This window comes from Anabrus simplex, chromosome 11 (assembly GCF_040414725.1).
Source record: "Anabrus simplex isolate iqAnaSimp1 chromosome 11, ASM4041472v1, whole genome shotgun sequence".
Classification (NCBI taxonomy): Eukaryota; Metazoa; Arthropoda; class Insecta; order Orthoptera; family Tettigoniidae; genus Anabrus; species Anabrus simplex.
This window is the reverse complement of record NC_090275.1, coordinates 34,353,853-34,379,610: the sequence shown is the minus strand read 5'-3', so window position 1 is coordinate 34,379,610 and position 25,758 is coordinate 34,353,853. Positions and strand designations below refer to the sequence as shown.

The 25,758-nt window shown below is 39.4% G+C and overlaps 1 protein-coding gene across 1 annotated transcript in view; it reads right to left on the bottom strand.

Annotated features, from left to right (window-relative positions):
• rsh (radish) overlaps nucleotides 1–25,758 on the bottom strand; it is a 951,216-nt gene that overhangs the window by 40,294 nt on the left and 885,164 nt on the right. Inside the window, exon 13 of the mRNA XM_067155296.2 lies at nucleotides 5,222–5,373. Within this exon, the coding sequence (XP_067011397.2) occupies nucleotides 5,222–5,373 (152 nt within the window). The remainder of the gene's footprint in view (nucleotides 1–5,221; nucleotides 5,374–25,758) is intronic.

The following is a 25,758-nucleotide window of genomic DNA, read 5'->3' as shown; positions in this document are numbered from 1 at the left end:
GTTGTGGATATTTTCTGCTGTTATTTATGTATTAAAATTAATCAGTGGATATAAAAATATATAATTCCAAAGTAGTGTATTAAAAATAAAGAAAAAATTCATTTTATCTTAACAGATAAAAAATAACATTTACACAAACAATATTTTCATATTACACAAATCTCTACTAAAAACTCCACAAGCCAAATGGCGGAGAGAATTGCCACGTCCAGTCCTTGCTACATAAAATTAAGTGCTGGTGGCGATTGTTGTTTTAAGAGGAAGAACAACTTGTTAACCATCCTCTATGAACATTCATCAGTAGGAAAATGGAAGAGGTCGATACTTCAAAAAAAGAAGGTATCGGCAAAAGAAAGGCAAGGCCCATGAAGGGCACGAAAATGAAAGACGCCCCAGGCGTCGCAAATCTAGTACCTTCAGGATCAGAAAAGAACCAAGAGTTGACCAAGGGAGATCAGACAGGAAAGGTAAGAACGAGGAACCTGACACAAGTGAAAGCAATGCCAGACTCGGCTAGGGGAACCGTGGTCACCAACCCACATTTCCAAGTTGAGACGCCCTGGTCCCCCTTTTAGTTTCTGCCTCTTACAACAGACAGGGGAACCGTTGATATTATTCTATCATCCCCACCCACAGGGATGTAAAATTAATTTAGTGCCAATTTTTAAATGCCTATTTTAATTATTCTACTGCCTATTTGCTGATTTGCCTGCCTATTTTAGCAAAAAGAAATGCCTGAACTTCCAGCCCCTTCTGGCTCTTTGTCCTGTGATCACAACTGCTGCAAGACCTAGTGTCTACATTCTGTATATACAGCACAACTTTCACTAGGAGCAGCGCTATTCACACCTGGCTGCATTAAACCACATTGTTTTATTTTGCCTACCTTCCCCCCTTTCCTTACCTCACAGCATGTCTACTTGTCAAAAGTGAACACTACCATTCTTATTTTATCCTTTTTTTCATTTTTTTTTTTTGCCAATTTGCTTAACGTCGCACCAGCACATATGACTCATGGCTGAGAAGTGATATTGGGGATGCAGAAATTTTCACATGGAGCTGGAGTGATTATTGTAGAGACAGGTTAGGAATGACAGGAGGAGGAGTATTCATACTGGTGAAAGAAGAATTTGTGAGCTATGAAAAAGTTAAGGATGAGGAACATGAAATTCTAGGCATGAAATTTATCTCTAAAGATAATAGACAACTTGATGTTTTTGGGGTGAACAGACCTGGCAAGAATGGCACTGACACTGCTGCAGAATTATTTGATAAGATAATCAGCTATGTGGGAACAACTCAGAAAGGAACATTATTGTAGCACGACTTGTTCTGGGTGATATCTGACAAAGGAGTAGTGTTACAAACTTTGGGCTGGGAAGACTTGGGAGTAAGGAGATGAGATGCTCAACTGTGTGTATGTTTTGAGCTGTCGGTGGAGAGATGGTGTGGAATAACACTAGTAAGCGAATAAGTTTGACTGGAGATTTGTAAAAGTAAGGTAGGGGGGTAAGGGTTATTCTGCCCGAAGGCAGGTCCGAACCTCCGCAGAGGTGTTCCTGAGCCGGAGTTTACGTGCGGTAGGGTGGCCAGTTCCTTTCTGCTCCTCCATTCCCTTACCCCCCACCAACAGCGCGTGGCAACCCATCCAACTCCTGACCACACCCAATGTTGCTTAACTTCGGAGATCTCACGGGATCCGGTGTTTCAACACGGCTACGGCCGTTGGCTTTTAAAAGTAAATTAGGAAAGATCATAATATGAAGATAAAGTGGGAATTCAGGAGGACAAACTGGGGCAAATGTTCATTTCTAGGATGAGGAATAAGGGATTGGAATGAATTACCAAGGGAAATGTTTGATAAATTTTCAAGTTCTTTGAAAACGTTCAAGAAAGCTAAGCAATTGATAGGGAATCTGCCATCTGGGGGACAACCCTAAATCAAGGATCAAGAATCTTTATTTGCCAGTGACCATACATGATGAAATAGGCTTTGTCAACTGATAATAATTTAGTAAATATTAACAAGGCTCGGAGCCTCCATGGCGCAGATGGCAGTGCGTCGGCCTGTCACCGCTGGATACCGTGGTTCATATCCCGGTCCCTCCATGTGATATTTGTGCTGGACAAAGCGGAGGCGAGACAGGTTTTTCTCCGGGTACTCCGGTTTTCCCTGTCATCTTTCATTCCAGCAACACTCTCCATGGTCATTTCTTAGCATTTACCAGTCATTAATAATCACCTTGGGAGTGGCGACCCCATTGTAATAATAGCCTATATATGGTTCATTCATTACATCCCTGACCCGGTCAAAGACTGGATAACAGGTTGTAGGTTTTCATTTTCATTAACAAGGCTAAGTGTACAAAGACCTTTTATTAAAACTTAATACTAACCTTATGCATTTCTAAGAATTCAGAGGTATTATAAAATGGATTTTCTAGTAATCAATCATAAAATTTCCTTTTAAAATTTCTTAAAGGAATGGACCAAGCAGAATGTGATAATTTATTAAATAATCTTAAACAACTGATTTTATATGAGCGAGCATTTTTTGACAGCCTATGAATTGGGATGTCAATGTCTGCTTTGCCCCAAGTATCATGAAGGTGAATGTTTTCCTTAGTACTGAATTCGTTTATGTTGTTTTTAACATATGTCAAGTCCAGCTCCGTGATGTAGGGGGCAACACGTCCGCCTGTCACCTGGAGGCCTCGGGTTTGATTCCCGGCTGGGTCAGGGGCTTTTAATTGTAAATTATTAATGTTCCTGGCCTGGGGACTGGGTGTTTGTGTCGTCCTTAACGTTCCTTTCCTCACATTCAACACTCTACACTACCTCCATTCCAATTACACGCCGGTTCATATCACATGGTGCAAGTAGGGGCAAAAGATCTCTATAGGTCGACGCCCCGAACAAATAGCATTAAAAAATAAAAAAGCATGTCAAAGAGACGTAAATATACAAATTTTTAATTGTCAGTATTTTAAGCTTAATTAAGAGAGGAAAACAAAGGTCAACTGCACCAGCCTACACATTGTGCAGACAACCTTTTTCTGTACTAGAAATGCAGATCATTCATGATTAATTGATTGGTTTTATGGCAGTGGTATGATAGAAATGGACTATGAGTGGGAAGGAAGTGAAAGGCATGAAAAAGGGAAACCACGAAAACCATCATCAGGGCTGCTGACAATGGGGTTTGAACCCACTATCTCCTGAATGCAAACTGATAGCTATGTGACCCTAACCACACAGCCACTTGCTTGGTTTCTTTATTCTATCTTCCACTGACAAAATTTTGGACTTATTTGTTTCTCACATGTGTACTCCTTTCCATGGTCTTTCCATTTGTTTCCTATACGTATACATAATTTTATGAGGAGTAATTTGAAACTTAATAAAATATCAGAATCATAGTAACCACACTTTAGGTTGCAAATTCTGTAACCATGGAGGAAAGTTATCTCAGGAATTAGTTTAAGAGAAGTCTATCTGAATAATTTTAAACTCCTTCCAGGACATTAAATGTAAAATTAGTATTAATACTAATTTTAATATTAACAATAGAAATATCAAGAATTTTTTGTTTCTATTTGCTTTACGTCGCACCGACACAGATATGTCTTATGGCAACGATGGTATAGGAAAGGCCTAGTAACAGGAAGGAAGCAGCCGTGGCCTTAATTAAAGTACAGCCCCAGCATTTGCCTGGTGTGAAAATGGGAAACCATGGAAAACCATCTTCATGGCTGCCAACAGTGGGGTTCGAACCCACTATCTCTCGATTACTGGATACTGACCGCACTTAAGCGACTGCAGCTATCAAGCTGGGTAACAAGAAATTATTACAACTTATGAAGATAGTAAGAATGATTGCAGATACTAAAAGGTTGGAATTATGAAAGGCAGGTCCTTGAAATGAGGAGATAATGTCCAAGTTAGGTACAAACTTGATGGATTAAGATATGCATATAAACCAGATTTGATTGTGGGGTTACATGAGTCGAATGGAGTTGGTAATGGTTACTCAGGAGAGTAACGGAGGGTAAGAGAACGGGGAGACCAAGAGGATGATGGTTAGACACACCTTTAAATGGCGTAAAAATAAGAGGCGTGGAACTATGCGAGGTCAAAAAGCTAGTTGCAAACAGAGAATTATGGAGGCACTTAGTTAATTGCAGAGGCTTGCATACTGAACATTGAAAGGAAGAACAATCTATAACGATTATGTATGTATGTATGTATGTATGTATGTATGTATGTACACAATGGGCGATCAAAAACTTTCCGTTTGACTGCCGTACAGTCCTGAATCGGCATGTCAATCAGGCAAAATCACTGTAAGCATTGAGGCACTCATCCCACTAACGCTCTAGGTTGAAGATCCTCGTGGGTTAAAACACCGTGTCCTACTGTGCAAAGAAGTCCGTAACTGCCTGCTGCACATCCTCACCCGGTAGGAAGCATTGAACCTTCAAGGTCTTTTTGAGGGGACCCAAGGCAAGATAATCGCATGGGGAGAGATCAGGACTATAAGGCGGGTGCTCGAGTGTCTCCCACTAGAGTCTGCGTACCTTCTGCACGATGAACTTTGTGGTATGGGGATGGACGTCTTGAGTCAAACGCGACCCGCACGGAACTTGATGCACCATTCCACAATGGTGGTTTTCAACAGACATGTTGCCCCATACATAGTCTTGATTCTCCAATGGATGCCCATCGGTGTTTGCCCTTTGGCAGCAAAGAACAGAATAACAGCACGTTGGCCCTGTTTGGACACATTTTGTAATAACGCCACCATAGTTCACATGGCCGCATTTAACGTACACACTTTTACATGACACAACTGCCACACTAATCGCTTTGCCTACTTGTCCGTGCTTATATACCCGCATTGGAGTCACGCTACGTTGCATGCCCATTGCAGCAACGCCCTCAAACAGAAACGTTTTGACCACACCATAAATGTATGTATGTATGTATGTATGTATGTATGTATGTATGTATGTTTTGCAGCACCAGGTCCTTCTGAATTTCCATTGCGGGTGTTTTCTTTTGTTAATATTTCCTTGACAGTAGAATTAGACCACCATTAAATTTATCATAGTTTCATATATAAGTGATTTCTGTTGGGGCATCCATTATGAGTTTCCTTATTTATTATTTGTCCTTACCGTTCCCTTTGAAAAGTCTGACTTGCTGTATTCATGATACTTACTTGAACAGTCTTGAGATGAAGCCCACTTCTTCTTATCGTCTGCAGACAGCTGCGAGTGTTGTTTACGGATGGATCGTCCCCATCCGGCCGTAAGGTTCCCCAGCCGCGAGAAGGCTCTTTTCACCATCGGCGAACTGGGCACACTTTTGGGCCTAAACAATGAGACAACACCCTCCTCCTCACCACACGATGGGCAATGGGCGGGATGGGATAGTGGGTGCAGCTAACAGGCAGCACATGCACTCATGCCAGACTTGCTAGTCTTGCGAATTAGGCTATAGTATCAGCTTCCTCACCACTGTAGTACTGAACCTCACAGATGCCTGTCTTTACGTACTTCCATATGTGTTGTTACTTAACTTAGTGGAATACAATTATTTTGCTAGAAAATGGCCCTGACAGTGCCTTAACTTTTAATAAATGAAAATGAAAACCATAGTGCCTAAAAGTGTAAAAACATCAACAATGTTTGAGTTACATTATAATATGTTCCTAACTTTTGAATTATTGTAGTTTAGTATCATGATAGACTTCCTGTGGGAAGAGAATTCAAGTTTGAATACTTTCAATAAAATTGGAAGTGTCAGAGATCCTCCTAGTGTTATCGCATGTTTTTGAACCCCTCATTATTTCCACCATGAAGAAGAAATCATAAATTCTTTCCTCTTTGTTGCAATAAATCAATCTTGCTTACTAGCATTTCCATAAACAAGATGACCAACTTTAGTAACAATGTACACATTGGAGAAATGCTCCCAAACACACCTGTGAATGTATTATTATTATTATTATTAGTCCAGAGCACTACGGCTGAGAAGTTGGATGCTTTCCACTGCTATGCTGGTTTGAATGAAAGACAACGCCTTGAGGCCACCAATCACAGATGTGAATCCTGTGTGCTGTCAGTACATTTCCACTTACAATTCAAACTGGAAAAGGATCCACCTATTCAATACCCATTTTATTAAATGATGCCAGTTATGAAAACATTAAAACATCAAATGGAACTAGTTTCAATCTACTTAGAGGTCATCTTCAGCCATTGCATTATGTTCAGTAAGCATTGCAATTTTTTGCTGAAGTAGGTCAGGGGGAAATCTTTACGTTCCAATGCGAGGGTAATTATCGGGACGGTTTACAATGACTTCAAGGGAGAATTCAATCCTGTGAGAAATAATAAGAAACTTGAATGTGTGAGTTATGTGATGGGTAACAGGTGTGCCTACCAGTCGTTCAAAGCAAAGTGTTTTGAATATTCTGGAGCAGACAAAGTTATAAGATGAATCACCATTCACCAACTAAAACGCCCAGTAAAAAGAGAAAGAAGTTTTTTATGAAAAGAAATGTTTATAGTTTTGACAGGGAATTAATTACAACAAATGAATTTCATTTTTGTTCCATATAGAATTACACATTTTAAAGTCAAGAAATTTCCACAAGAAAACTTTGAATATCATCATCATCATCATCATCATCATCATCATCATCATCATCATCATCATCATCATCATCATCATCATCATCATCATCATCATCATCATCATCTGCAGTTTCCAGCTGTTGGCCGGGTCTGCTTAACTTTGAATATATATCCACCTACTCAATACTGTACAACTGTTCCATTATAATAATATTCTATTTAACCTTAAATTAGAACATGTTTGGATCCTTGTATGGGCCATCTTCATGCTCCTCTCTTTCTATAAATGACTTAATTTTTCACTTGTTTTGTTTCTGCTTAGTGATCAATATTTTCAACAACTTTAATACTGTTTATAATCTAAATATTAAAAGAGTTTACTAAAAACAGTTTTGGTAAATCCATCCATCCATTTTATTGGACAGATATGCTTCATTTTTGTTTTATTCTTTCCAGAATTACTTGCCGGTGATAGGACTCTGAGTTCAGCCATCTTTGAGTAATCATAAAATCAAATCATTAAATGATCACTCCAATAATTGCAGGCAAAAGCTTACCCTAACCTGCAATACATTCTGTACTTAGCAGGTTGCTAAGCGACTAACACTTTCATTAATATTCTGATATGATTTTCATCCTTAGTAATGTCATTGCGTGCAGGCATGTTTGATTACTACCTGTCATATAGTGTTAGAAACAATTTAGCAATAAATGAAAATTGTATCACAATTAGTTATTCAGTTATTTTGCATTTTATTGAAAAAAAAACTCAAAATATTTTGCTTGCTTAAAAATCTATAAAATTTTCTAAGAGTAGTACCCATCATGGGCGGCCATGCCCGGGCGCAAGGTGGGGGCGCCTGCCCCACCCCCCCCTGCTAGCTTTCAGGAAAGGAAAAATCTACTATAGTCAGGTGTTTTTCTTTCAAGAAAATGATTTAAAAATCGGTATTACGTAGAAGTGGTAGGGGATACAGTATGTGGTATTCTATCGTGGAATACAACTCGCCATTCATCTTCCAAAATATTAAAAATACTACATACCCCCAGGTCTAGCCCCCCCACCCCCACTACAAACTATCCTATGAGAGCCCTTGGTACCCATCGTCATAGAAATGCCTAGTTTGGGTAAAACAAATACTCATTTCCCGTTGTTAGTTAACAGCTAAAAGCATTGTTATATAATAATCTAACAATATAGCGACAGGGTCTCCTGTTGATATAGATTTTGATTCCCATAGGAAACCTGAAATATTTGTCCCAAATGAGAAAATTTATAATACCGATATAGTTGGTCCATTATTGGACATTATAAATGATCCAGCTAACTCATTCATGGTTCCCCTATGGCAGGGCCTCTCAGGGTGCATGCGCGTGGTGCATGCACTGTGCACGGTGCAAAAGACGACTTCGCTTGGTTGACCAGAGTGCAGACCCCCCACTCTTCGATTTGGAGCAATAGCGCTTACTCTCTCTTTCCACACGCCTGTCTCCCTCTGCCCCACTTGCGCCGTAGCCCACCAAATCCGCGCTAAGTTGAACCGAGTATAGCCGAGTAGAGCCGAGCTTAGCCGAGTAGCCCAGAGACGAAGCGTTGATCCGAGTCATGCCGAGCGACACCGATGCACAGTGCACGGAGGTCTTGCACCTCGAGCTGCACGCGTGAGATTTTGGGCGTTTGAGAGGCCCTGCCCTATGGTGTTCAAATCACAGTGTGTCACTAAACTTTCTGGCAAAACTATATTATATATATATCATATTTCTTAATTCACAGATACTTCTTCACTGCATTTTATAGTTTACCTCATACTGTATGATTTTGAAGTTTTTTCAGTGAAATACTTGTTTGGAAAGCTAACAACTTTATCAACCTAATTCACTTGACTAGAGTGACTTCATTCAAGAAATTAAATTTTCAACCATCAAATATCAAAACAAACTTAAATACAATCAAACTTTGAAATGAAATGCATGCAATAAAGAATATATCAACACTGAAAGCTAATTTTCATAAACATAGGAATGATAACAAAGGCTTCATTCAAAGGACATTGCATGTGCAGAACTTAAAATAATGCCTGTCAAAGCCTGTTCAATTAATTTACTTTATTCTGCATTAAAAACTCTCATTACTATTGGAAACGATAATGAAATGTACCGGTAAGTATAAAATATAAATTAAACAAATTATCAGTAAATTATGCAAAATACCAGAAAGTTTAAATGTGTTATAATATTGCATTTGCTCATATTTCAGTTTTTAAAATTTCCTTCTGCATTTTGATATTTTTTCATGCTTATTAAGCTTCCTATTGGTTTCTGTGATCTTTCGTGTTGTGGTCATAAAAGCCTCTCCATATTGTGTGTAATCTGTGTGGTCATAATATATCATAATATACACAAAAGTGTAGAATCTGGTAACAGTACAGTAATTTGTTTTTTCAAGTTGCTTTACACCTCACTGACACAGATAGGCCTTGTGGTGACCATGGGACAGAAAAGGACTGGGAAGGAAGTGACTATGGTCTTAATTAAGGTACAGTCCCAGCATTTTCCTGGTGCAAAAATGGGAAACCACGGAAACCATATTCAGGGCTGCCGACAGTGGGGTTCGAACCCACTATCTCCCGAATGCAAGCTGATAGCTACGTGACCCAAACTTTACAGCCAGTTGCTCGGTTTTGTCTCATTTTCACTCAAACTCCAGTGTCTTAGGAATGTCATTAGTTCTTATCAAACATTTTTATAAATGGTTGGTGGTTCATCAATGTTACTAAAGTATATATAGCACTTAGTTTAGTGCCCAAGATTTGATTCAATTAGATTTCATCCTATGTTGGGCCCCATTATCACAAACATGCAGGTCACTCTGGGCATCAATTCGATAGACCTACACCAAGCCCCAACACACCACATTATTATTATTATAATTATTATTATTCTTATTCTTTCTTTCTTCGTTATGCCCATTCATAGAGCGCGTTTGAACTTGTTAGTTGGTTTGATGGTTTGTGCCTTCTTATCCTCCCAAAATCTCTTCATGAATGCACTGTGTTGTTGTTGTTATCTATGTATTTACTATATGAGAGATGTCCAACCCTTGTTCCTAGTTTTTCTGACCGGATGTCCTTCCTGATGTCAACCTCATCAGAGGAGTTAAGGAGATGTAATGAATGACGTGATATATAACAGTAAGAAGGGAGAGGGTGGAACCTGGTGCCAGCACATAGCCTGCTCCTGTCGAATAGCACCAAGGGGTCCGTTCAAGATTTTACATCCCGATCCAATGGGCGAATCAACTTCAACAGCGTCATATGCCCTCACTCCTTATGAGCACTGCAGAGAGGTTTGGAATTTAACCCAGGCTTTTGGCACGCAATCTAGTGATTAGAAATTGTATACCACCACCTCTCCTTCCCTGCCAGTCAACATTTTGATGTCAACATTTTTTCGACCAACGGGACTTGAACTGGCCAACCACACTGTCAGACCACATTGACTTCACACTTTAACAATCATGGCCACCAGGTAGTCATCAACTAAGCCTATTTTATGAAGACGAATGGATGCACTACTGATTACAGAGAACTGTAAAATCATCTTCCTAGCAGTTTTACTATGTTTATAAGTTATCAGCTTGTAATTGGGAGATAGTGGGTTTAAGTCCTACAGCTGGCAGCCCTAAAGATGGTTTTCTGTGGTTTCCCATTTTCATACCAGGCAAATGCTGGGGACCTTAATTAAAACCATGGTCGCTTCCTTACCACACCTAGCCCTTTCCTATCCCATCGTTCCCATCGTCGGTGTGACATAAAGAAAAAAGAAAAAAAAGAGATTGTTTTATGCATATTATATTTATTCTGTAAGTTTTCTTAAATTTCAATAACTAATAATTAATAGTGCATGCTTCTCACAACTAATAAGAAACTAAAATTATTTAAGAAATGATTTAAATGAAAATTCCATTGAAACCTGTGTGTCTGACAAAACATGCAAGTGTTTTATGAAGGCTGTTTTTTTTTTTTTCAACCTCCGATGGGCTAAAAGAAAGACATATTGACATAACAAACTGATTTTATCACTAAAAGTTTATTAGGTGAATACTTATTTTTCCACATAATCGGCAAAACGATTTAGGCATTTATTGTATCGTAACACCAGCTTTCCAATGCCCTCTGCAAAGAAGTCTCCCACCATTGAGGTAAAGTGCGTCTAGACAGCCTCCTGAAGTTCTTTGTTTGACCGCCACAAATGGAGGTTTATGATCAGTAAACTTTCTACATCAGTTCCAGACATTTCAAGGTCTTCTCTGTGCACGATTGTGATTCAACACTTAGGATACCGGAAACCTTGCTCGTGTTGGGTCCCAACAATGTTGACTGACGATCACAAAACTCAGCGAATGACGTCAGTCATAATGTTTCTCACACATTACGATAGTGATGGGGAAGAGTTCTTAAAGTCTATCATTACTGGTGATGAAATTTGAATCCTGTATGACACTCCAGAAACCAAAGAACAGCCTAAGCCAGGGCCTCTCAGACTGCCTGCGCCGGTGCATTGCGCAGTGCAAGGTCAAAAAGACTACTTTGCTAGGTTGATCACAGTGCAGATCCCCCACTCCTCAAGTTTCAGCGCTGTCTCTCTCTTTCCCTATGCCTGTCTCGCTTGCTCCGCATGTTTCCCCCTTCCTCACTCGTTCTGCAGGTCTCACCATCTGAGCCGAGTTAGTCCGAGCTTAGCCGAGTAAGACTGATGTACGGTGCACAGAACCTCTGCGCCTCATTTTGGGCGCGAGAGATTTTGGACGTTTGAGAGGCCCTGGTCTGAGCAGTAGATGCGTCCTTCTTCTCCAAACAAGCCAAGAAAGTTTAAACTGATACCGAGCAACAGGAAAACAATGGCTACCGTTTATTTGGGACCATGTTGGTGGATTTCATGGAGCAGGGGCTGTCCAGACGCACATTACCTGACTTGCAGCAGACTTTTTTGCAGAGGGCATTGGAAAGCTGGTGTCACAATACGACAAATGTCTAAATCGTTTTTGCGATTATGTGGAAAAATAAGTATGAAACTAATAAACTTTTAGTGATAAAATCATTTTGTTGTGTCAATGTATCTTTTTATTGCCCATCGGAGGTTGAAAAAAAAAAAGCCCTCATAATATGTTCTCAAAGTTAATAACCTATTTCTTGTTACAATAACTAATTCTTCTGATTACTTGTGAAGTGCTCTCTATACATGCACAGCAGCCAAGAAGCGATCTTGCAGGAGCAAACAGACATCCAAAAAAAGAGGTGAGAATGAGGCATGCAGAGGAAGAAAGGATAAGAAAAAATATCTTGCAAGAAAGTGTGGCTCAGAGATGAATGTGCCATTTACATTGACATATGGTGTAGATAATGAATATTTTAAAAATTGTTGCAACATTTAGATGTTTGAAAAAGTATATTTTCACATTCCAGATCAGAAGTTGAAAATTAGAATGCACATATAGAGCTGGATTCAGAAACTAGTCAGTAAAAGATAGAACAGTGTTGTAAAAGGCAAGAGTTGAGTCCATTGTGAGTTTAGGAATGAACTGGAGACAAAAATATTTACACTTGGGAGAGGATGCACAACAGGGGATGATAAGGTGCTTGGATAACTTCCCTGAAATACGCAGAAGCACCATGAAATGTGGCTGTCAGGAAAAAAAAAATCGTTTGGACATTCATTTATGTAATCCTATCTTTTTAAAATTTTCCTTGATGGAAAAGTTTTGGTGCACCCTATCAGTAGCGGCAATTAGCGGCAATTTATGGAGAAAACATTATATTTTAATTCCATTTTAGCCGGCGGAAACTAGGAATTATTTATAAAAAAAAAAAAGCAATTTGTACAAGCCCTGTTGTGTTATCAGCTAATTCTTTCATTTATTTCCTTTAATTATTAACAGAATTATTAGCGGATATACGCACAAAATGTTGTTCCTTGCGGCTAACTGATTCGTATAGTGCCACAGCAAGTAGTGGAGACTTTGCATGTGTTGTGAGGAAGGTAGCAGGGCTATATTGTTTGCCAAGGTCATGGATTCTGAGATATGATTCACCCGCTTACCGTGCACATTCGTCACTCTGGCAGTCACTTTCGAGTCTGTTTCTTTGTTTGTGTGTTTGTATGTAGTCAAATACTAAGTTATTTTTAATTGTATAATCACGCCGTGCTTCTATTTAATTGCAATACATGTGTAATATTGCTCCTTTGGTGCTAAGATTTTTTTTATAGTATTGAAGCAAAATTTCAAAAAATTATTATTACCGCACTTCCGTTGGTAAATTGTTAACCTTTACCTCTCTGTTGAAATTCGCTCAGAGAGCATCAAAAACGTTACCATTTTTGTACCTTTTTTGTTTTTCTTTTTTTATATAAATACCCCCCTCCCACTCACCCGCTACATCAGTCAAACCCGGGTTCTTTTTGTTGTCTGTACATGTCACTTATAATTCCCAATCACTGCTACTGCACGGCACGCTATAGTACACGTGCATTGTTTTAGGAGTTGCATCACATAACATTTTTCAGAACATTTTAATTCTAAAAAGTCAGCAAGAAAGAAGATTGTTTTGATTGATGAAAATAAAACAGCATGTTATTGGCAAAAAATCTCAGGGAGGTTAATCCTGCACTTTTATTGGATATTAATTTTGATGAGGTGATTTCCTGTTGTTGGTCTCATGAGCACATCCGCCACAATGTGTGCATTTGCGAGTCGTCTTACCGATCTGGTTCTAGCAGAGGACGGACATGGTCCATGACCAGCCTCCACTCATGTGGGAGACTTCGGCGTTTCTTGGGTAAGCACTTGCTGCCTTTTGGACTTGGTTTTTCCTAATAATGGTAAAATACCGGTAACTTTAATTACACTGACTGACAGTGACAATGCAACACCAAGGAGGAGTGGTTCGAAAGGGATGAAAGTTGGGGAAAAAACAGAGACGGCACGGATGAATAATTGATGTTTATTTCAAACCGATATGCAGGTTACACAATGCGCACGGCATCGACTCAGTAGGATGTAGGACCACCGCGAGCGGCGATGCACGCAGAAACACGTTGAGGTACAGAGTCAATAAGAGTGCGGATGGTGTCCTGAGGGATGGTTCTCCATTCTCTGTCAACCATTTGCCACAGTTGGTCGTCCGTACAAGGCTGGGGCAGAGTTTGCAAACGGCGTCCAATGAGATCCCACACGTGTTCGATTGGTGAGAGATCCGGAGAGTACGCTGGCCACGGAAGCATCTGTACACCTCGTAGAGCCTGTTGGGAGATGCGAGCAGTGTGTGGGCGGGCATTATCCTGCTGAAACAGAGCATTGGGCAGCCCCTGAAGGTACGGGAGTGCCACCGGCCGCAGCACATGCTGCACGTAGCGGTGGGCATTTAACGTGCCTTGAATACGCACTAGAGGTGACGTGGAATCATACGCAATAGCGCCCCAAACCATGATGCCGCGATGTCTAGCGGTAGGGCGCTCTACAGTTACTGCCGGATTTGACCTTTCTCCACGCCGACGCCACACTCGTCTGCGGTGACTATCACTGACAGAACAGAAGCGTGACTCATCGGAGAACACGACGTTCCGCCATTCCCTCATCCAAGTCGCTCTAGCCCGGCACCATGCCAGGCGTGCACGTCTATGCTGTGGAGTCAATGGTAGTCTTCTGAGCGGACGCCGGGAGTGCAGGCCTCCTTCAACCAATCGACGGGAAATTGTTCTGGTCGATATTGGAACAGCCAGGGTGTCTTGCACATGCTGAAGAATGGCGTGCTGACGTCACTCGGGCTGCGCCTGGACCCCTCGCACGTGCCACATGTCCCTGCGCCAACCATCTTCGCCACAGGCGCTGCACCGTGGACACATCCCTATGGGTATCGGCTGCGGTTTGACGAAGCGACCAACCTGCCCTTCTCAGCCCGATCACCATACCCCTCGTAAAGTCGTCTGTCTGCTGGAAATACCTCCGTTGACGGCAGCCTGGCATTCTTAGCTATACACGTGTCCTGTAGCACACGACAACACGTTCTACAATGACTGTCGGCTGAGAAATCACGGTACGAAGTGGGCCATTCGCCAACGCCGTGTCCCATTTATCGTTCGCTACGTGCGCAGCACAGCGGCGCATTTCACATCATGAGCATACCTCAGTGACGTCAGTCTACCCTGCAATTGGCATAAAGTTCTGACCACTCCTTCTTGGTGTTGCATTTGCTCTGTCAGTCAGTGTAATTTCAAGTGCAGGCGTTTTTCCCTCTGAAGTCTATTGACCAAGTTTTATTGCCAAAGGCATCATTTTTCAATTACCCCTACTCTGATTTGTGATGAGTAAAGTATCTTTTCTAACCTTGTTATATAAACTGTAAAGCTAACCTTCGTAATTATGGTTCACCTTTTGAACTGCAAAGTATGTGACTTCATTGTTTTTGTTTGTCTGGTTCCTTGTAATGTAAACTAAATGTTTCAATCTATCTTTTATGTATTTTTCTCTTTATCAGGCACGGTATGGAGATTTGCCCTCTGTTTAATGCAGAATTAGTTATAGCAAATACGGTATTTGGTTATAGGTTGGTGCTATTAGCACCAAGGTGTCATTCTCCACCTGCGGGGCTGTAAAGCACGTTTGTACAATTGTTTCGTAAAACTTAAAAAACCTTTTAGTTTGTGTCATTCAGTTCCGATATTCAGTAGATGATGTTTGTTTTGTTTGGCTCTTGAAATTTTTCACCATATTTTCGTGTATAATAAACAAAACTCTTAGGAATGTCATTTTTCTTTTTGAAGTTTCAAACGTGAAAATTTTTGTTCCACTGCCTTGTAGGTTCCCATCATTTCCCACATCCTAATATTAGATGTAGTCATTTTCTAACCTCATTTTAATTTGATGTTACAACATTTTTACGTTTTTACATTTTTATCACATAATGTTTAATTTCTTATTTTTGTGTAATGAAGCTTAATAGCCACTGCAAAAATGATCATGTGTCTCCCACTATTGTGTGGTAGGCATTTTGAACAGATGTCATCTAGTCTGCCTGCACCACAATTTCAATGTTTAATGTTATTGGTGTTTACGTACAAGCCAAACTAGATCTTAGGCAAGAAGAACTTCCTAGAATGGGACTAGACATTAGCTGAACTAAAACCAGTGGTGTGAAGTGAACACATTCATTACCCCAGCTGCAAATTGTTTAAAAAAAAAGTAACCGCAGTTCCACTCTCTCTCTAAAGCCAACATTATTATTTTATAAACTTACTCGATAACTAAGTAGAAATATTATAACAAACAAATAGATCACATAATAAATAAGATATTAAAGAAGTTATTTATCATAACTCACTTGAATAAGAATACTTTCAACCACATACTCGCATATATTTCCAAATTCCATCATAATTTAAGCTACAGCAGATTAGAAAAAAAAAAAAAAAAAAAGAAAAAAAGAAAAAAAAGAGTAGAATTTCACCCATGGACGCTTTGTAATAGTACAGTCATGGTTTTCACAGAAAAATACAGGGACTAACTCCTTGTTTTTTAACTTAAAAAGCCTGAAAAGCCTGAAAAAACTGAATGAACAAAATTTAGCACTTTACTTTGCCACTAGTTGTTTCATAAAGATACTTCCTCTTGCTGTTTGACCTGGTCTATGGTTTATAATAGTAACGAACATTTGTCAAGGAACTCTTGTATTACATTTACTAGACTTGGTGTAGGATGTGAGAGTAACACAGAAAACAACAATCCAGAAATAAAATAAATACTTCTATTACCATTGATTTCATAAAATGGCTATTTTATGACCATCTGCAAGAGGCTATACTGTTTTTCTTGTACCGTCTGGTGTGTGGCGCTGAACACTTTGAGTGTTAATGACAACAACTAGTATGTACCCAAGCTAGCTGCTCTGCAGCCATAAGATGCTGTGTATCTCGAGCGAGGCCAACAGCTATCACCCTGCCACCCCAAGAAAAGGAGGCTTGAAGCTCGTGCATCAACCAAGCGACTTGAATTTTGCTGGGGTAGCTCTCTTTTGTACCGGTAAAGAAACCCAGCTCGCTGGAGACACCTGGACTGTGGTAAACGGGAACAGGTTATTGAGTAGAACTGGGCAACTATCCTTGATGTACAGTAGCTGTTTCCAGTTTATTAAACTCGATTTTAACTCATAAAGAATGTTCTAAGGAATAATAAGAAAATGTAAAAAGAAAATTCTTTACTCCAGCAGCTCTAGGGTAGTTGGGGTTCAGTGCACGCCACTGACTAAAGCAGTTGGTTTGGTATTAGTGGAAATCCTGAAAGTAGTCCACCTCTAAGTGTAAAATGAAGAAGTAGATATTATTAAGAACTTCAAATACTTAGGGAGCTTTGTTTCTTCTGAAAATACCATAAACCAAGAAATAGGCAACAAGGTGCATCAAAATTCTACCACTCCATTCGTCAGCTACTTAGGGATAACACATTTCCCCAAGCTTCAAAGAACACATGGAACAAAACATATCTTGTATTAATTCTAATGTACAGACTGGAAGCAGCAACTTTGAATAGACTTGAAAAGAGTCGCCTACAGACCACTGAAATGAAGTTCCTCCATTCTTGTCATCAGACGAGGTGATAAAAAATAAGGAATGAGAATATCTGGCAACAAGTTGGATTGGACAAGAGTCTGTTGGAAGGATGAGAAGGATGGCTCCAAATAGGATTGTTGTGATCGTTGGGAAAAGTCTTGCCAAACATGCTAGGAAATAACCAGTCTGAGACCAACAGCAGAGCAGGTCAAGAAGAGTAAGTGGAAGTGGATAAGGCTCCCACAGATACAGGGCGAAGGATCACTTGCGAAGTAAGCTTTGGAGTAATGTAACTTAAAAGCTTTTCAGTCTGTTGAGCACACAAGTTAAATAAAAATATTACACTATACATAGCCAACGGCCATAGCCGTGTTGAAACACCGGATCCCGGGAGATCTCCAAAGTTAAGCAACATTGGGCGTGGTCAGGAGTTGGATGGGTTGCCACGCGCTGTTGGTGGGGGGTAAGGGAATGGAGGAGCGGAAAGGAACTGGCCACCCTACCGCACGTAAACTCCGGCTCAGGAACACCTCTGCGGAGGTTCAGACCTGCCTTCGGGCAGAATAATCCTTACCTACTATAACATAACTGTAAAAAAAAAGTATTATTAAACAAGGAATAATACACAATATTAAACAATGAATGATATGTTTCGTTCTTAAAAGAACATCATCGGATTCTACCAAGTTACATTCCATATTTGGGAAACTTGTCATTCTTGGTTTTAATAGTGTGTATTTTTATTCTTTGTTTTATAATGTTTTTTTTTACAGGTGTGTTACAGTGTAAAACAGTAAAACATGCTCAAAGCAGAAACTTGTCTACTACGGAATATTTTCTTGGTCCTGACGAAGCTTATGGCGTTATAATATTCTTACTTTTGTATAATGCAGAATCTCTTCAACGTGGAAACAGAAACATTAAATGAAAGAATTCTTTAAAATCTACTTGTACAATGCAGAAAATATTAGGAACTGATGTAGTCCTCCATATAATATTTGTGCATTTCTGGTGCTGATATGATCAATGTTATTGTTTGGACAAACTGACGCATTTGTTAGGGGGGAGTGATAATATGGATGGGGGAACAAATGAAGTGTTTGAAAACGCATCGGCAATATCCAACTTGTGTCAAGCAAGAAACGTTCCCTGCCAGGCAGAGAACTTCATTCGGACTGACAAACAACTTATGACACACCATATTTTCAAATTGACTGCAGCCCTTCCTACAGTGAGAAATGCTGAGAAAGAGGAGGAGATGGAAGAAGTAGGAGACGAACAAGAAGACTAACAAGAAGAAAGCCAGACCCTGCATCCAACTGATTTCAAGGAGCTTTGATGTACCTGTTGGGGGGCATTCAACAGTAACTCGTATAGAAAGGTTTAGGTCAATATGGTTTCACATCATATTTTCGAATCGACTACAGCCCTTCCTACAGTGAGAAATGCTGAGAAAGAGGTCAAATGTCGTGACGCAAAATCTGCTTCAGACCAAGTGGAGGTGATAGAACATGAAAAGGCAAACAAATTTTATTTGAACAAGTCAGGTCCGCAACCTAATAATTTCCGAAAAATGGATAAATCCCCGATTCCAATAAATCGCATTTATATTTGGAGAGTTACACCACGGTCAACTGGAGGAGTGGTGACCGATTGGTCAGCGTGCTTGTCTGCAAACCTCGATGATATGAGTTCAAATCTCATTGCAGTTATATATTTTGTACAAAATAAATTATTAATAATGTTATTTGTTTTTACGTCCCACTAACTACTTTTTAAGGTTTTTGGACAAATAAAGTATTATTTGAGGAAACGTGAAGATAAAAATGGAACAAAAATATTATGCTAATTGCAATACACTTTATTTCTTCTTGAAATGAATATAGGCCTAAATATTCTCGCAAGACCATAAGACCTATCTGCATCAGTGTGACGTGATGCAAACTGTAAAAAAAAAAACCTCAAACTCATGTTGTCGAAGTTCGCAGACAAGTACGGTCACCAACCAGCCACCGCTCCGGTCGACTGCGGTGTATCTCTCCAAGTATATATGTGTTGCATTGGAATCAGGGATTCCATCAGTTTTTTGTAAATTATTAGGTTGCAGCCCTAACTTGTTTATGTAAAATTTGTTTGCCTTTTAGTGTACTATTACATCTACTTGGTCTGAAGTGGATCCTGAGTCATGATATTTGACCTTATTTTTTTCGAAAACGAATACGTATTGACCTAAACCCTTCTGCATGAGTTACTGTTGAGTGTCCCCCAAGAGGTACATTGAAGCTCATTGAAATCGGTTGGACGCAAAGGTCTGGCCTTTCCTTAAGACCAAACGAAGATTCGAGCTCGTGAAGAGGCCCACAATGCTTTTGTGACAAAGCAATTTGTCATTATATCTAACTCTTCCACTCTTCTTGAACTAATGTACTTAGCTCAGAACTGCATTCAGAAAGACATAATTAGGAAGAAGATGAAACAAGTTTGTTTGATCTGTGGAAGAAAGCTTAGTGTTGTGAAGTACTGTATAGAGAATTGTGATGGAAATAAGTTTAAACAGCATATATCCAGTGTTGTGCCATAGTGTAATATACAGAGGGGTCCAGAAAAATGTAGACACTCTTTGATAGTTAATATCTTTGGAACAAAATGACATATCGTTGCAATTCTTGCCCAGTAGCGTAGTCCATTGTTTTCTCTACAGATAATGAAGGTCACATGAATAGTGTGACAATCTTGGCGCACATTTTCCAGCAGATGACAGTGCAGCAATGAATGAAGTAAGATTGTTGTTCGAGCAATGCAAGGCCATATTGAAGTGGTACTGGAAGTACAAAAACATGATGAAGGTACAATGGCAATGGCATAATGTGTACGGAACTCAGCCATCAACATGTACCACAATTTATTGTATTCGGGATAAATTTGAAGCCGACAGTACTGTTCAGGATATGCATAAGGAAAGGTCTGGCCAACCAAAAACATCAACAAGTCCAGCTTCCAGCGCTGCTGTGTTGCAACATTTTACTAGGTCACTTCAAAATCTGTGAATCAGGGTGCACATGAAAGCGGGGTTATGCTGCAAACATCCATTTTACCTGCCATCTGAGAGATATTTGGAAATGAAAGATTTTACCTACAATAAGATGGCGCTTCGCCTCACTACCACAGAGATGTCAGAGCCTACTTGGATGAAAATCTACCTGGACGATGGATAGGTCTCCAGACCTTACACCTCTTGACTTCTACCTATGGGGGACCTTAAAAATGAAGTTTATCGACAGAAGCCAGCTACATTGAACGAGCTATTAGAAACCATCAATTTTCCGTGGTTTCCCATTTTCACACCAGGCAAATGCTGGGGCTGTACCTTAATTAAGGCCACGGCCGCTTCCTTCCAACTCCTAGGCCTTTCCCATCCCATCGTCGCCATAAGACCTATCTGTGTCGGTGCGACGTAAAGCCCCTAGCAAAAAAAAAAAAAAAAGAAACCATCGAGGCTTCCTGTGCGGCTATCACACCAGCAGCAATGGTTTGGTCAGCAGTTCAGCGGCATTGACGTTGTTTGGCCGCTAATGGGGGTCACTTTGAACACACAAAACAACCTCCCGCCCCGTGCAAGAATTGTAATGGTATGTCATTTTGTTCCATTAATATTGACTATCAAAGAGTGTCTACATTTTTCTGGACCCCTCTGTAGTGTTATGATAGGGTCAAAATGATATACTGTGTATTGTACAGTATATAGTTATAAATGCAGTAATAGTAATTAACAGTTCAGTGTACTTCAGTACTATGTATATCAATCTGGATAAGCGAGCGTCATGCGTAGGCAGATACAGGCAAGCTCTAAATAATATTTTAAAATACTGTATCTTGTTTTGCATAATGATGGTATAATAATAATTTCGTGTGGCTATTTCTAGCCGAGTGCAGCCCTTGTAAGGCAGACCCTCCGATGAGGGTGGGCGGCATCTGCCATGTGTAGGTAACTGCGTGTTATTGTGGTGGAGGATAGTGTTATGTGCGGTGTGTGAGTTGCAGGGATGTTGGGGACAGCACAAACACCCAGTCCCCGGGCCATTGGAATTAACCAATGAAGGTTAAAATCCCCGACCCGGCCGGGAATCGAACCCGGGACCCTCTGAACAGAAGGCCAGTACGCTGACCATTCAGCCAACGAGTCAGACATAATGATGGTGGTAATGATTGGTGTTTTCAGGGAAAAAAGACAAACAAAAAACCAATATTTTGTGTAATGCAGAAACTTGTTTAATTTTGAAGATATTTTTGGTCACTTGCGATTCTGCTTTGAACAAGTTTTATTGTATTTTCATTTAACTTGTGTGTTCAATAGACTGAAAAGGTTTTAAATTACATTTCACTGAGTTGACATGGGGAAGTATGGCTGTCTTCTTAAAGAAAAAGATTTTGGAGTGGAATCCACAAGACTGGAGGAGACAAGGTAGATGACATGGAGAAAGTGAATTGACCGGAACTTTCAGCCAGAACTTGGCAGAAGGCTAGAGAACTGGCAAAGAACAGAGTGCGGTGGTGACTCTTTGTGGAGGCCCTATGTTTCACTGACAATTAAAGCTTTGTTATTATTATTATTATTATTATTATTATTATTATTATTATTATTATTATTATTATTATTATTATTATTATTATTTTGACCAAACGTACAGTGGTAATGTAAGGCCATATCTCGCAGTGCTAGAAGACAAGGAGGAGAATGCTGGATCCAGAACAGAAGACAATCCTTGGTGCAGAGGGTTTTGCGATGATTAACACAGTAATATTAAAAAATGTTTTGCTTTCAAATTGCTATAATAGAGGCGACACATACAAAAGAAATCAAAATTGACATGCAGGTGACATCAAATCAAAGCACCTGCATGCAGTAGTCAGGGCCATACTACTGTAGTAGTAGTAGTAGTAGTAGTAGTAGTAGTAGTAGTAGTAGTAGTAGTAGTAGTAGTAGTAGTAGTAGTCACAATCAGTTAAGGTTTGCCCTCGGTCTAGGTTCTTGTTAGATATAAATTGCTTTCATCAAGGTGGTTAAATAGAAGTCATTGCTACCACTAGCAGTTGCAGCCAACATTTTGTCACTCGAGATTTTCCAGATGGTTAAAAGGACTTATTGTCATAAGTTTTCTCAACTGATATTGAGTTTAGGAATTTAAAAAATCTGACTATCTCCGAAGGGTTTAAAGCTCTGCTACTGACCCCCCGAAGGAAGCTGTCTCCGAGATGCTGGTACTGTGCAGAAGGATTAGGAAATCCCTACCTATCATATTCTGGTATGTAGTCACTCAAAGTAATGAAGTTGCAAAATGCCAACAGAAGTATGTTGTTTACACCCATCGTGATTTCTTTCTCATAAAAATCAACACATTTTCTTGTTTTTCAAAAATGAATGATTTGACTGCAGTAGTATTCCACATGCACGAATGTACCCATTCCTAGGGTTGAAGATTGATAGTTGGGAGTGGGGAGGGTAGGAGACACAAAATGCCTAAGGGGGATGGTCACATGGTAATTGGGGTGGGTAACATGGGTTCATAACTCACCGAAACCAATGTGCTGAACGTCTTGAACACAAGAACATTTAATTGTAAAAAAGCAATAAACTGAAATATTTGTAAGTACATCAGACAGAAAACAAATTAAGGCATAAATGAAGCAACACAATTAAATAACATATTTGTTAGAATGTTGAGAAAAAAAGAAACTAAAGTGCTTCTTTTATTAAAAGAATAGATAGATACAATTAAATAATAATAATAATCATAATCTCAAATGGAATCAACTGTTGCTTCTATTGTTTCTTTCTAAGTTATGAAAAGAAATCCATCAAGAAATTGTGACAACATACTGTACTTAAAAATACCATCAATAGAAAAAGAACATTTAGATAATTAAAACATTTATTACTGCTTTCACACTGGCACATAATAATTTAAATATTTTTTACAGTCAATAATAATAATAATAATAATAATAATAATAATAATAATAATAATAATAATAATAATAATAATAATAATAATAATAATAATAATAAAAAATTCGAGTTATACTGAAGTACATTTTCTATCGGCAGTGATTTGGAAACCTTGTTTACTCCCAGCTTCATTCATTCATTCATTCATTGCTTATACTAAAATTATAAAGAGAGGAAGTTTGTGACTTTGTTTGTGTATGGAAGATAATCTCGGGAACCACCTACAGATTTCAGTAATTCTTTGACCATTAGAGAAACTTATTTCTCCCAGATTATTTGTCACTTTCATTGACCTGTCTCAGTCTCATCCTTGGCTTTGACAACATGAAAGTGACCACGGTATGAGTGATGATAGTAATGCCATTCCTTATGCAGCCAGTTTCTGTTATGAGTACTGTGAATATGTTGCCCATGGGGTCAGTTGGTGCTGGCATTTCAGTGGGCTTGCCAGACTGATATGCAATAGCAATTTCTGGCTTAGTGAGAAAAGCAACGGGAAACTATACCACTCCTCATTTCCCTAGTAAGCCTCTTCGGGGATGCCTGGGCCACCTATGACGGCTGATGGCGGAGCTGTTGAGGTCCAAACCAGCCTCTGGGCTGAGCACTCAACATACATTATTATAGGTTACAATGCTAGCTTATCTCAGGAACAGGCACTTAAATGGAAAAGCTTGAAAAAATTGAATGTTCAGGAGTTTAAAAGATGATATGCTGTCATCCAGGTGGTTGGTTCAAGATTATTAATGATGATGGAAATTTAAGTTGGAAATTTATTGAACATCTCCCTTGGTAAATTATTCCAATTCTTCTTCATATAAATAAATATTTGCTGCAATTTGTCTTCTTGAATTCTAACATTATCTTCATATTGTGTAGTTTCTACTTTCAAAAGCTCTACTCAAGCTTATTTGTCTATTATAGTCATTCCACACCCTCTCCACTGACAGCTCGGAATACACTGCTTAGTTTAGCAGCTCATCTTCTTGCTCTCAAGTCTTCTCCGCCCAAAATTTGCAACATTTTTGTAACACTACTCTTTTCTCGCAAATCACCCAGATCAAATAGTCTTGCTTTTATTTGGATCTTTTCCAGTCCTCAAATCAAGTAATCCTGGTGAGGGTCCCATACATTGGAAACATACTCCAGTTGGAGTCTTAACAGAGACTTATATGACCTCTCCTTTACATCAACCTAAATACCCTCATAACTATATGGAAAGATCTGTAAACTTTATTTACAATCCCATTTATGTGATTATCCCAATGAAGATCTTTCTTTATATTAACATGTAGATACTTACAGTGATCCTCTATCGAAACAGTAATTAAAACTAAGAGGACTTTTCCTCTTGATGAACCTTACTAGCTGATTTTTCATCCCTTTTATCATCATGCCATTGGTTGCGGTTCATCTCACAACTTCGTTAAGACCTTTCTTACTACTCTATGCAGTATAACAGCATCTGCAAAAAGTCTTATCCATTATTCCAGTTCTTTACTCATATCATTATACATAAGAGAACACAAGGGTCCTAGGAAAACTTAAGAGGACAGTTTTGATCAAACAGTATATGCCTTCCATCTGAAAGCTGGTCAGATACCCAACAGTTCTACCTGTCATGGAAAGTTTGGACGTTACTAAAGAGGCATGCTAAAAAGATGGGGAGTGAAGTAGTTCCCAGTTGCTTTCCTCACTGAGTCAGTCTACCAAGTCTTATTTTCATAGACAATATCAAACTAGGAGGTAAAAATATGAGAACCAAGCTTGATAGCTGCAGTCGCTTAAGTGCGGCCAGTATCCAGTATTCGGGAGGTAGTAGGTTCAAACCCCACTGCCGGCAGCCCTAAGAATGTTTTTTCGTGGTTTCTCATTTTCACACCAGGCAAATGCTGGGGCTGTACCTTAATTAAGGCCACAGCTACTTCCTACCCACTCCTAGCCCTTTCCTGCCCCATCGTTGCCGTAAGACCTATCTGTCGGTGCGACGTAAAGCAACTAGCAAAAAAAGAAAAGAAAAAAAGAAAAAAGAGAAGCTTTTAAAACAGATATACAGAGATCAAACATTATTATGAAAGTATTTATGAGGCCAATCCCAAAAATAAAGTGTCCTATATGTTTATAAAGACAAAGTAGCATTATTTCTATAGTATTTACACCATTTTGAAGGCTGAACATTTATCTATTTTTCTACATAATTACCATTTCAGTCGATGCATTTTTGTAGATGCTGTGACAGTTTATGTATGCCCATGTCATATCAGGTCACCGCCATGCCATTGAGGAAGCATTGAACCTCATCTTTCACCTCGTAATCTGTGTTTGTTTGAATTTTCGCGGCGTGGGCGAAGAAGGATGCCGCCACTCGTGTGATTGTTGGTCTTTGCCACTATGCAGATGAAAAAGACAACTTTTTGGAAATGATTGTCACGGGTGACAAAACCTGGGCATTCAACTTCACACCTGAGACCAAAGTGATCTAAATAATATAGAAATAAACTGTTATTT